Source organism: Asterias amurensis, chromosome 6 (genome assembly GCF_032118995.1).
Source record: "Asterias amurensis chromosome 6, ASM3211899v1".
Lineage (NCBI taxonomy): Eukaryota > Metazoa > Echinodermata > Asteroidea > Forcipulatida > Asteriidae > Asterias > Asterias amurensis.
The window spans coordinates 1,608,832-1,622,839 of NC_092653.1; the positions used below are offsets into that span (position 1 = coordinate 1,608,832).

The 14,008-nt window shown below is 41.1% G+C and overlaps 1 protein-coding gene across 1 annotated transcript; it reads right to left on the reverse strand.

The window, feature by feature from the left end:
- Positions 1-6,611: 6,611 nt before the first annotated feature.
- Positions 6,612-11,961, reverse strand: LOC139938135 (patched domain-containing protein 3-like). Its single transcript, XM_071933514.1, has 2 exons — positions 10,791-11,961; positions 6,612-8,338 (listed from the first exon to the last, which is right to left on the reverse strand). The coding sequence occupies exons 1-2, from the start codon at positions 11,794-11,796 to the stop codon at positions 6,612-6,614; spliced, it is 2,733 nt and encodes a 910-aa protein (XP_071789615.1). The 5' UTR covers positions 11,797-11,961.
- Positions 11,962-14,008: the final 2,047 nt, after the last annotated feature.

Consider the following 14,008-nt stretch of genomic DNA (forward strand, 5'->3'; position numbering starts at 1 on the left):
CAATCTAAGGCCAATAAGAGGCATACAGAATGGAACAGAACATCTGTAAAATGTGAGCAGCAGTAGAACCTTTTGAGTTAACAGCATCTTCAAGTGCGGATCTATGAACCTTGTTTTAGGGGGAAAATCTGTGAGAGAGTGAGCACGCGAGTGTGAAACCTTTACGACATGGGAAAATTTTGCATTCATGTTCTGTGGTGCAATCTAAGGCCAATAAGATGCATACAGAATGGAACAGAACATCTGTAAAATGTGAGCAGCAGTAGAACCTTTTGAGTTAACAGCATCTTCAAGTGCGGATCTATGAACCTTGTTTTAGGGGGAAAATTTATGAGAGAGTGAGAACACGAGTGTGAAATCTTTACGGCATGGGTCCGGGCTCGCTTAAAGGCCCGGAAAAATTTTGCATTCTAGATGCTCTGTGGTGCAATATTAGGCCAATAAGAGGCTTACAGAATGAAACAGAGCATCTGTAAAATGTGAGCAGCAGTAGAATCTTTTTGGTTAACAGCATGTTCAGGTGTTGATCTATGACACGAATTTTAGGGGACAAATCTGCCAAAGAGTGAGCACGCAAATGCGAAACCTTTACGGCATGGGTCCGGGCCCGCTCAAGGGCCCGGGAAAATTTTGAATTTTTAGATGCTCTGTGGTGCAATCTTTAGGCCATTTAGCGGCCAAATGGCAAACGAAACAGAACAATGGCAATATTGTGTTCCAGTGCTCCACAGTTCCACAGTGCAAAACATGAGTTTCATGATAAAGGTGGTCAAAAGAAACGGGGAACAGTTGATACTGTTTCCCCCATCCTTCGAAAATGGGGGTGGGGGGTTCACGTTCATCCACTCTTTCAGGGGGGGGGGGGGTTGCAAATCTGTCAACGATGGACCATGCGTGTGGGAAGCCTTTACGTCGTGAGGTGCGGGCCCGATTAAGGGCCCGGGGAAATTTTGCATTTTAGATGCTCTGTGATGCAATCTAGGGCCAATTTTGAGGGGGGACAATTTTGATATAGTGTCCTTTACCCTTCGAAAAATTGTGTCATCCTTTGCCCACAGGATTAATGCCCATATAGGGACACCGGGTTTCGTCTTACACAGGGCAAAACTTGGGCTTCATGATAAAGGTGGTCAAAAAGGTGGGGGGGGGGGACATTTGATATTGTGTCCCCCACCCTCCAAAAGGTGGGGGGGACATGTCCCCCTGTCCCATCCCTGATTGACGCCCATGCTGCAAAGTCAATCCAGAGCCCCACAAAGACCCAAGTCCTATACTTAGGGTCTTTGCTCCGCTTCTGCGACTTTCTCAATGGCTCTGTTGGAATTGCCAGAAGATATGGCATTTCAAACAGAGCCATTGCTGAGGCATCGGCGGCTTGCAGGGACTACTCTAAGAGCCTTGCCCGGAAAGTCGCAGAACATGAACAATAAATTTAGGCGACTATTGGAGGTAAGCCTGTTTTCTGATTACACTTTTTAATTGCATTCTCCTAGAGATAGTTTCTTAGAAATTCCTGTATGCTGAAACATAATAGAGATATACATGCTACATGCACACTGAACATGCGTTCTGATATAAACAATAAGTTGTAAGGAAAACTTACAATAGCAAACAAATTTGAAGATGAAAGTTTGACATTTCAGAATTTCATAAATTTAATTTTAACTTAAAGGAACGTTACAGAATTGGTAAGGAAAAAAAACGTTTATGTCACAGATTTACATAAAACTTACACAGTTTAATGATGATGATAAATTGAAAACATCCCTTGAAATGTCATATTTGATTAGAAATAAAAAATCTAACTTCGCAAATGGAGTTTATTGCTCAGTTTATTGCTCATTTTTATTTTGGCATCGATGCAATGCAAAATTTGTAATCGTTTTTTTCACTATTCTCTCGTCACCAAGATGGCCGATCGATCTCAAACTTCCACAATTTCAAAAATGCAATTTTTTTGACTTTTTTGAAATTTTGACCTTAAATTTAATGAGTCGTTAAGACCCCACGTGAAGGTGGTATTTGAATTATTTGTTTTCTCAAAAACTGCCTGGGTATATTTACCTTTCAAAAAAAGTTGTTTGAAACCAATTTATGCACCAATGAGGATGGGGAGTGCAAAAACAATGGGTGTACTCCAAATGTACCCTTTTCAAGATAATCACACTTTTACACTTCGTTTTGCTATACATTTGTGTACAAGGTCAAAGTTTATACGTTTATTACATAGATTTGTAGTATCAACATAAAGTTAAAAATACATTTTATGGATAGATCTCTCGAATGTGATTAAAGTTGACACAAATTTTGAAAATATTGATTTTTGACCTTTTTTGACCTTTTGACCCCAAAATGACCTTAAAATTCAAAATCAAGCTGGGCATCCGCCCTTATCGTCTTCCCGAGCCCATGATCCATACATCTAGCATGGATGCCAGCCATTAACAAACTATGCCGTGTTTTTCTTTTCTAGAGCACTTATTAAAGTTTGGCTGGTCTACAGGGCTACAGGTTAATCTGGGCATGGTCGTGGTGCGCCCTTCGGACCGCCTCTCGAAGAATAAAGATTTGCATACGTTCCAGTAATGAGGGGACAGGCAGTGCTGCTGGTGCAAGAGTATCGAGTGACCAATCAAAATTCTGGTTACACGCCCGAGTATTTACCATACGTCCTATTTAGGTTTCCTTACGTCCTTTCGTTTACGTTCTGGTAACCTTTCTTGGTAACGAGTAATGGGGAGAAGTTGATGGTACATAACATTGTGAGAAACGGCTCCCTCTGAAGTTTCATAGTTTTCGAGAAAGAAGCAATTTTCCACGAATCTGATTTCGAGACCTCAGATTTAGAACTTGAGGTCTCGAAATCAACCATCTTAGTGCACGCAACTTTGTGTAACAAGGGATATTTTTCTTTCATTATTATCTCGCAACTTCGATGACCGATTGAGCTCAAATTTTCACAGGTTTGTTATTTCATTTATATGTTGAGATGCACCAACTGTGAAGGCTATAGTCTTTGACAATTACCAATAGTGTCCACTGCCTTTAAGTGATGTGTGTGCAACCATTGAGAAAGCTGCAGATGATGGGAACTATGGACTGTCTGACTCCGAGGTTCAATAGTTTCTAAATAACAACTGTGTGGATATTATTACGGTCAAAGGCCTTAGTAAAATAAATTGTGCAAAGTTGGGCATAATGGCCGGGTTTATCCAGTCCTTCAACAATAAAATGTAACTTTTCAACAAGATAGTGTGAAGTGGAACAGTCATTAATGTCTCCATATGTTTAGCATCAAATGTTTAGTGTCTTCCATTTAGCTTTATAGGTTGTTCTAAACAAATACTCATGCTACCGCCTGTGCCCAATTTCATAGAGCTGCTAAGCACAATTTGCTAAGCATGAAATGTCTTCCTTTGTAAAAACAGGATTACCAAATTGTCATTATGTTGCATATTGCTTGTTACTGTTATTCAGCTGTTTGCTTAGCCTGAAAATCACGTTGTAATTTGGTTGGTATCCTGTTTTTACCAAGTCAAAAAGTTCATGCTAAGCAGATTTTGGGCTTAGCAGCTCTATGAAATTGGGCCCAGGTAAGTTCAGAGCGGGGTGCTAGCGTAAAAGAGCCTTGGGCAATGCTAATGTCAGGTAAGACTGCTATTGTCATTGCGGACCGAAGGATTTGACAAGAAAAAATTGTAAGCCCTATTCCATTTGGTTCAAAGAAATAAGTTCAATAAGTGCAGACATTAATAAATTCATTTTTCTAAAGCAACTTATGCTATGACCTCATTAAACGCACTGGTTTTATGTACAACAAATGTATAGATGCTCTTAAAACCCAATTTGGCTCTTCCGATGAACCGTACCTTTAACACTCACTCGAAAAAAAAAAGTTATCCCTTTACAACCTTGAAAACTATCAGTTTAAAGATATAATAATCATAACAATATCGAAGTATATAATTATGTGATGAATAAATAATAATAATAATAATAATAATATATATATACTTCTCATTAACCTCCACTTCAATTCGGCCTAAGAACTTATATGTTGTATATATTCTGTACATAAAGTATAAATTAATCTTGTTTAAAGTTGTTTTTATAAATTCATCACTGTAACTATCTGATGTAAGTAACCCCCCCCTTTTTTTCCACAGGTCCCTCATACCTATTTTTCAAATCATCATACCTTTGATCTTGCTATTCTTATTAATTGACCATTGTTAGTTGCATCATGATGCAACTTGCTCTCTAATCCTACCCTTTCATGTCTCCCTGCATTGTTGTCGAACAATACATTTACCACTTTTATGGTCCAGTAACCCATCCTTTCATTCTAAACATCCTTTGTCCTCGCCACTTCACTCCTATTGGTTCATAGCCACCAACATTGTCTCTGAAATAGAAACTTTGATTGGCTGTTATTTTCCCGCTTCTTTCTGGATCCTTCCCTTAATCCCTTTCCCCCTCTCTCTTTCTATAAATGGATATGTATTTGTTTGTACTTGTTTTATGCCTCTGAAGAAGGTCCGGATTGGATCGAAAGCTAAGGCCATCTACCCTATTCATTATATATATATATATATATATATCAAATAATAAACCACAAGGGAAACTGACTGGGTACATTTTTTTAAATGATTTAGGATTGAACAAAGAAAAATTTACTAGAGCGGGATTTGAACCAACGACCTCCGGTTTAACGTGCCGGCGCTCTACCAACTGAGCTATCTAGCCCTATGTTAGTGGTCTCCCAATTTTGTCAATATCTTTGTTCGGGGGTGCCTGTCAGAAGTCATTAAACCGCAAACTGCCGTGTAGCCAGGGATCACACCCGGGTAACGATACAACCTGGGGGGGGGGGGGGGGGGGGGAGGCTGGGGGCTAATCATCCTTACTCACAGCTTAGAGCTGAATTGCGAAGGACGCGGCTACAACGTGTTCGAGAAGCTGGCATGCAAGGGCGCCTTTGGCTGCCAGCCAAATCAACCCATTATAACCACGGAGCACAGCTAAAGATCGAAAGTTTTTGATTTGTTTCTCCCGAGGGAGAGCAACCGGATGGTTTGGGAAACCCTCATGGCACATCAGAGAACCAACGCACAACTTAACTCACATATGGCCCTGGCCGGGAATCGAACCGGGGTCACCTGTGTGAGAGGCGAGTGCTTTGCGCAAAAGCCAACCATGCAACATTATAAAGGTTTACAAGGTGCTACGGCGCATTAAAGTCACCTGGAGTATAATTTGTTTTTCTTGAAACATTAGAGTTTATGTTAATGAACAATACAATAGTTTTTTGAGTAATTGTTTGTAACGATTTATATGTTTAAAAATAGATAAAGTTGTTTGGGGGTAACTCCGCCTACCCCTTTTGTGACGTCAATCGAGGCAGGCTTTGCCTCGATCGAACATTGAACACACGTACGTGCAAGTACATGCAAGTCCTAGTCGTGCGTTTGTACGTTTCAAAAAAAGGTTTATTTCTTGCATTTTTCCGGCAATGTCGACCACGTGTATTGCTGCTGATGTGTTGCTGCTTGAACCTCAGTTAACTGTTTATTCATATTCTACTCATCAACATCAACACACATATATTGTAGTGACAAAAAAATTATCTTGACAAAATGCCACTTCCAGGTGTCTTTAAGCAGCCACAGACTGAAACACCGGGCGAAATCCTTCTCTTTTCGATAAGTGCACTGGGTTCTTTTTCATGGGTTACACAACACATGGGACCAACGGCTTTACGTCCCATCCGAAGTATGAAGCTATGGTTAAGAGTCTTGCTTAAGCACACAATGTGTCATGGCTGTGGATTCGAACCCACACTCTGCTGATCAGAAACACCAGAGTTTGAATTCGGTGTTCTTAACCGCTCGGCCACGACACTTCCACGGTTTAAGTTTGAGTTGTTAAAGACAGTGGACACTTTTGGTAATTGTCAAAGACCAGTCTTCTCGCTGGCTGTATCTCAGCATATGCATGAAATAACAAACCTGTGAAAATTTGAGCTCAATCGGTCATCGAAGTTGCGAGATAATAATGAAAGAAAAAACACCCTTGTCACACGAAGTTGTGTGCTTTCTTATGCTTGATTTCGATACCTCAAATTCTAAACTTGAGGTCTCGAAACCAAATTCGAGGAAAATTACTTCTTACTCGAAAACTACATCAATTCAGAGGGAGCCGTTTCTCACAATGTTTTATACTATCAACGTCTCCCAATTACTTATTTCCAAGTAAGGTTTTATGCTTAAAATGATTGTGAGTAATTACCAATAGTGTCCACTGCCTTTAAGGCATAAGTTTGCATCCTATCTGCTACTTTATAGAGTTCATTACAAAAATATGTTTCGAACAAAATAACGTTTACAGTAATTTCGGGTGTTCCTTTTTTTTTTTTTTTTTTTGGGGGGGGGGTGGGGGGTGGGGGTAGGGCTGGGCGTTGGAGGCCTATGAGAAACCGCCTTACTCAGTACGCTGACATGGTTGACGGTCGACTGGAACCACAACCATTGCAGTTTCGTTTTCGTCGTTCGTTGGGGGACTCATCTTCACGTTCATTTCGGGCTGAGACACTTTCACGCAAAAGCCAGATCTCACAGGTAGTTTTGTTGATGGAGGGCTTGGGGACAACGGGGGGTGGGCGTGCTTTTGTGGTCGCTGTAGGAAGGGGGTGCAGAGAGCGGTCCGATGGCGACGTTGGAGGACACGGTGGCCGGCCTCGATTGACGGCCGTCTGAAACCGAAACCAATGCATTTTCGTTCTCTTCGCTAGCTTTCACGGGAATTGTGAGCCAGAGGAAAACGGGGAGGAAAACAAGTCCATGCAAGGCACCGGTGAAGATAACAAGAAACATCGTCTTGAAGAAGGTTCTGAAGATGTACGAATCTGTGAAGGCGAGGACTACGACGCCGAGTAAGGTTGAGAGGGAACCCTGTACGATCGGCATGCCGACGGAGTACAGAGCATGGATGACGTTGGCTTGACGTGAACCTTTTTCTGCTGTGACGCAGGCGTAGCTGATGTGTGCTGAGAAATCAACACTGAAACCTACGCAGAGAATGAGGTTTGTCATGGCGATGGAATCGAGGTTGACTTGCCAAAAGGTCATGTACCCAACCACCCCTGTAACGATAGAGGCTACAGCCAGAGTAACGATGATAGAACAGATTGGGTTCGGGATCATGAGTAAAGCTACAATCAACATAGCTCCGACCGCGATGCCTAAGTTTTGAAGCGTGTTTGGCAAGATTGATATGTATTGATCATAGAAGATGAAGGCTGGGTGGTAGACTATTGCAGGTAGCTCTGAATCCTTTGCAATTTGTCTCAGCTCAGTCGTCATGAATCTTTCTTTTTCGGTGGTGTTCAGGTCTTTCGTTGTGACAAAGAATCTCGAGGCCTTAATGTTGGTGCCGTTATCGCAGAAAACAATATCAAGGGAGTACTGTTTATAGGCTGGATGTTTGAGGAAATCGTCTCGGAGTGTGTTGATGAACTGGGCCTGGTTTGGTTCTTTGAGGTTGGTAGAGTTCAGGAAATCAAGATAGTCCCGTAGCCATGAAGCAGACAGATTGTGGTCTCTACTGAACGTATACTCGTTGTCTTCCATCTTTGCTAAAGTCTGTTCCATGATGTCTTGTACTTTTGGATTCCAGACGTCTCTTTTCTCGGTGAACACCAATGCAACCTGCGGACCATACTGCTTGAAGTAGGCACTTTCCATATCTAGGAAGTCAGCTGCGTACGAGTTATCTCGGGCGAGGTTGCGCAGACTCAGACCTTCTTGTACCTGAGTACATCCATAGATGGCGGCACCCAAGTAACCAACGTATACCACTGAAATGAGTAATGTCATCCACCATCTTGTGATGCAGGGACCGTAATACTTCTTGAAGAATATCATCAATGCAGGATCGTTGAATTCCCCATCTTGGCCGGCTGGAGGTTGCGACCCACCTGCGCAGAATATCTTGTACGCTGTAGATTCGGTCTCCTCCTTAGGTTTAACTTTAAGACATGACATGCAGTGTCTGTTCGCCGCCTCACGTCTACCAAATAGAGTCATGCAGGCACCGAAGAAAGTAATCTGGTATACGTAGTCAAAGATGACAGCCACGCCGGTATACATGCAGAATATACGCACCGATCTGAAGTACGTTATAGCGCCAATACCGAAAGCCAAGGCATCTGTGATGGATGTGATGGTTATCGACATGGCAGCCTCGGAGAAGGCATAGCGCATGCGCTCTTCCACGGGCAGTCTGACGTCAGTCTGTCGCCAGGCAGCAACCATGATGAACATGTCGTCGACTCCAATACCTGTAGATATTGAGAGAAAAAATCACGATGTTGCGTATATATTTTGTCTTAGCCTGCAGCGAAGGGCCTGTTTGGTTACAACACTCCCGTAGCCGTAGTATGTTGTCAGCTAGAGTTTTTTTTTCATAAAGTTTACACTACGTAAAATTACTGAGGTTTGAGCGAGCTCACGCGCCGTGGATTTTGCGTTGTGCGCGGCGTGAAGTTGGGCTGTGAAGGGGGAGATCGCGAAGTTGTCCGATTCATGGCTGACACCTATCCCTTCTAAGAATAATTTGAGGGTGAAAATAAAGGGATTTGCAGCTTCTTAATGAGATTTTTATTGAAAACATTGTAGCAAAATCATTACAATGAGGGCAATGTAAAACCACACTTTCCGTGCACAAACACATGACATCGTGTGAACATTCTCTTAGAATTCCTACAAGTGGAACTGTTACTGGCATTGTTCAGCCACCGGTCAGGTCTCATGTTACAAACTCCGGAATATTCTTAAATGATTTCGAGAAGTTAGTCTTTTTGAGCCAACAATTACAACAGTAATCATGTCTTTTTAGGGGAACTTAGGGGACTTCTTTACTGACGCCCAGTAGATATTTTCCTAATTCGGGATGGGAGACTTCTCATGTCTAAAAACAACTGGGAGTAAATCGACAGCGACCATTTTGTTTGCTTAGCGAATGAATGGACGGTACTTCTCGTTATTAAATGAACGTTATAGAATTGGTAAGAAACAAAATTGTGAAGATCAAAGATTTACACCAAACTTAAACGGCCTAATGATGATGATGATAGTATAAAACATCCCTTGAAATATTTCTCTCTGAAATGTCATATTCGATGAGAAATAACTTATCTAGTTTCGCGGTTGGAGTTTATCGCTCAGTGAGCGTTTTATTCATTTGTTTTGCATCGATGTCGTGCAAAATGTGTAATCGTTTTTTCACTATTTTCTCGTGACCGAGTTGGCTGATCGCTCTCAAACTTCTACAGGTTTGTCAGTTTATGTATGTGATGGATTACACTGCCGTGGAGTGAGTTCTTTATTTATTGGTCTAAACATTTTGACATTGCGACTGGCCATTGTCAGAAGACTTCTTATTTTAGGTTGTATTATTGTTTACAAGGCTCAAACTTCTGGCAATCCCGGCCTTTTCTCTCTCCCCCCCCCCCCCCCCCCCCCTGGCCCGTTCAAATTTCGGTCCTCGTTGCGCGGTCTGCACTCCAGCTGTGGTATACGACATTGAGCGGGGGAACGAGGGGAAGGGTGGGTACACTCTAAGAAAAAAATACCCAATATTGCGTAAAAGTTTACTCTTTGTGGTGTTCAAAAGTGAACATGGTCGTTTGGAGGGTAAAACGCTACGCAACAGGGGTTGCGTCGTAATTTACTCAATTTCTGTGTAAAACGGCTACCTAACTATGCGTCAAATTTCTTACCCAACTTTCTTGTGTCAAAATGTACCCAACAATCGACTACCCATTTACTCAGTAGTTGAGCACCACAACCCCAAGTGTTGGCCAAAAAAGAAGTAGTGCATTTAGGCAGCAAACACGGACATTAATAAACAAAATTAAAACGCTAAAAAGCCATATGCGTTGAATTGGACTGGACAGTATAATTTCCGATTAATCTATGGTGATCACAACCTAATAATCACCTTGCATAAAAACGACCAGAGAGTTTGTGTACATTCAGGGGTGAAAAACGAATTCTTGCGAGCAGACTATATATGTAACAATCTCTTTTTAGAAGCGGTGTTGGCTCTGAAAAGAGCCGGTTGGTTTTGCCGGACCTGTTATTGACGAAATTGTTGAAGCATCCGCGTCTTTCCTGGTGATGTATTTCTCCCTTCAACAGAATGTTGTTCCTCACACAGAATAACTACCATAAAGCCAAAATTCTCTCTTGACAACTGTGGTTAAATGAACATCATCGACGACCTGCAACATCAGAATTACGTCCACCCCATCCATCTTTGATTGTGACTTGTGCCTGCGACTTGTACAGTACACGTACGTACGTCCGTGTGTAATCTGCACATTATGGGTAAAATGGTTTACACGAGGAGCAGTTTACCCAATTACGTGCAACATTTTACCACAAAAAGAGCATTTCCGGCTTTTTGTAGTACGTCGCAAGGTAAACTTGACCCTGTGGCGAGGAAAATGTTTTTTTGTACACATAAGTTGCTTTCACTGGCGAATTTTTGTATGCAACTTAAAAAGGTACAAATTACCTTCTCGAGGGTACTAGCCAAATCGCCTCGTTGCCCAACATTGCGTTAGAAGATACTCAACTTTCGTACCCAGCACATTTTACTCAGCAAGTTTTTACACTTCTTTTTTAGAGTGTATGTTTAGTTTCACATGGCCCGAACATTTTGGCCGGCCTTTAATTGGGTTTTTAAAACAAGATCAATTTAAGATTGATTAAATATTGTTTGCTTACCAATAATAAGAAATGGTGCCGATCCCACCACATTGATGTAAGGTACTCCGATGTAACCCATCAGACCGAACGATGAGAGCACAGCTAGGCCGGCAGATATCACCCCACAACCGGCCAACCAAGGCTTGCTCCGTACCCAGTCAAACATCACACAGGAACAAATGCTGAAGGTAATCAGCACAGTAAAGGTGATATTAAAGTCTTTGATGACATTGGAGCTGGCTTTATCTAACTCTGTCTCAAGAGTACTGGATACCTGACGAGTGATTCTTATCTCAGTTGCATTGAAGGCTTCAACAACTTGAAGAAACTCGTCCTCCCATAGAGCACTTCGTTGGTCATCCATGCTGTCTTGATGCCGTAAGATGTAAGACAACTGCATGACCTCTGCTGAAAAAACTTCATTCGATAAATTAGATTTGAACTTCACTCCTCCCAGCTCTCCACCAGAAAATACAATTTTTTTGTTTGAATTGTAGACAGGATAAGTCAGATTGATCGCCTGTAACATGCTTGAGTTGTAATCGTATACAGACAGTATTGCGTTTTCATTACAAGTATTGTTCCATTTGACACAGAGATCAACAAAATAAAATGTATCCACCAAATCGTTGTTTAGCATCTTCCCATGAAGATTAAGAATTTCTTCATGAAGTTTAAGAATTTCTTCAAAGACAGTCTCCGTCAGAACGTTTCCACCATCTTGTCTTTGTATGATAATTTTCCCCGATCGACCAAGCCTTGTCAGACGAGAGACTAAGGTGTCATTGTCGCCATGTTGTGTATAAAGCTCTTCCACTGTTTTCCGGTCTGTTTTCGCCTGCCCATTCTCCGGTGTGTATAAATTCTCTACGCTCTGCTCACTTGTAATGAACACAATTCCAACACCGAGTACTCCAGCCAGCAACATCGGTGAGAATAGGAACCACAACGGGTGCCTGGCGATGAAACCGCCATAGTTGAAGAAGAACTTCTTAATATTCTTCTCGATGCAATCGAATCTCATGTTGTTGTTGTTGTTGTTGTTGTTGTTGTTATTGTTGTTGTTGTTGTTGTTTTTTTGATAGCCAAGACCTTGCTGGATCTTTCCTCGTTCACAACACACAAATATAGTTTTATTGTTTTGACAATTATGATGAGATATGCAACAACGATTGTTTTTTTCTCTAGTTAGCAACAACGATCACTTCATCGTTTTGGAAATCGCTGTTTGTCTGGGAAAACCAATCCAATGTTCAGGCATATATTAACGACACACTCCTGAATTTGGTTAATAATTGATGAATAAAATGTTTATTCAGCTACGCCTGCCAATCAAACTGATCCAAGCCGTACCAAGTGCTGGTTGATGTACGTAAAGGGTGGGAGTTCAACGCTTAGACGTTAGATTAATGTCTGGTGATTATTTTGGCAGTCAAATTTTGAGTCATGTGCTAACAACGAAGTGCTTGTTATTTTCGAAACACATTATGTAAAGGAAATCACAAGCACATTTTAATGGTTTTGTGGTTGTTTCCTTAACACATTAAAACAACAAACTAAAAACCACAACACAAAACAAGCAAACAAAACCGAAAACGAACAAACAAGCATTCAACACACAAACAAAATACCCAATTCAAAATCACAAACAAACAAATAAATAAATACCACAACAAACAAAAAGTCAAGAACAACATTATTGGTTGATGTTTGGTCGTATTTTTTAAAATGGCCCCATGAACCAGCACGGTATCGAGTGCACTGCAGAAAAACGCAAGTGAAAACAATCTTTGGGAAAAAAACAGTAACGAACACAGTGCCATTAGGTATTTTAACTGAGCAAAAAACGTGTGTATGGAAACTTAAATAAATCCAGAGGGGTTATATAAGGATAACACGGCAATTTTATTTTTTAACCGATTTGAGATTTTTAAAGAAACATGAACCAGTTCTTGAACCTAGCGGAAGGGTAGTGTACAAATGACGATCGTCACAACTATAGAGATGCTGCTTTACAGATGTAGGGCGATTAAACATGGAGACTAATATCAAATTTTTGAGCGGAAAAAACATCGTTTTATAAACTAAAACACCAAGAAATGCAAACATTGAATTCCGAAAAAAAATCTTATATTTCAAACAAACTCTTGAACCGAACGCACGAACGAACGAACGAACGTCAGTGCCTCAGGTGGGAAGGGTCTATTGCTTGCAGTTAGTCGTCAATGTTTGCCGCTGCATGAATCCACACTTAACGCGTTGGAAAAGCTGCGGAACCCATTTTATTATAAGCAACTGTAGAATGTATGCGGTATAAGGTGCATTGCACTGCACCGCGTGTTACTCAGTTTCCGATACTGACGTCATAGTAGACAAATCCCTAGTGCGATGGTTTATAGGGTCGTAGAGATGAGAATGGTAAATGAAAGAAAACCCGTGAGAATTTGCCGCTATCGTACAACGAGTGCGTTGAGTTCATGCTGCGATGACAACCGACCGTGGTAACTTTTGAACGTTTTTGTTGTTTACTTCTCTTGTGCGGAAAATGTCGGACTTTCCCCTTGTTGTTCCCGAATTTGTTAATTCAAGCACTTAGCCAATCATTGTCAATCTAGGTAAAACATTAACTGAACTTGGCGTACATCCAATATGGCTCTGTTTGTTGGAATTCATTAAGTACAACATGATCAATTGTTGTGGCTTTGACTTATTTTGTAGAATCTTGCGTTTGTTTCAAACTGTCATTGCGCATGTATGTTGCTTTAAGACTGCTCCCAGTACACTGTGAAATAAATATTTTAACTACGATTGAATCAAAATGGCGCAGTAGACTGTCATATTGGCTAGGAAATTTTACAAAGTTTTGCTAATTTAAAATGACTATCATCACTACAAAGACGTATAAACATAAGTGAAACCTATGAGGTAATCGGAAAATGTTAGCCTAAACCTTTATTTCGTACATGCCACGGTCAAATCACATACTATGAAATGACATAGGCTGTAGAATTTGAATTAATTTTGTCTTTATTCAAGTCCAGTTCTCAAGCGAGAGATTCATATGCCGTCGATATGAAGCTATTAATGGTGGTCCCGGCACAGGTTGGGGATTTTTCTGATGTGGACTTAAAATAAAAGGTCTACCACGGGATTGGGACTTGAGACAAGTCTAGGATTAATTTTGTGACCTTGACACTAATTCATTCAGGTATTAGCTCAGATTTACATGAAACTTT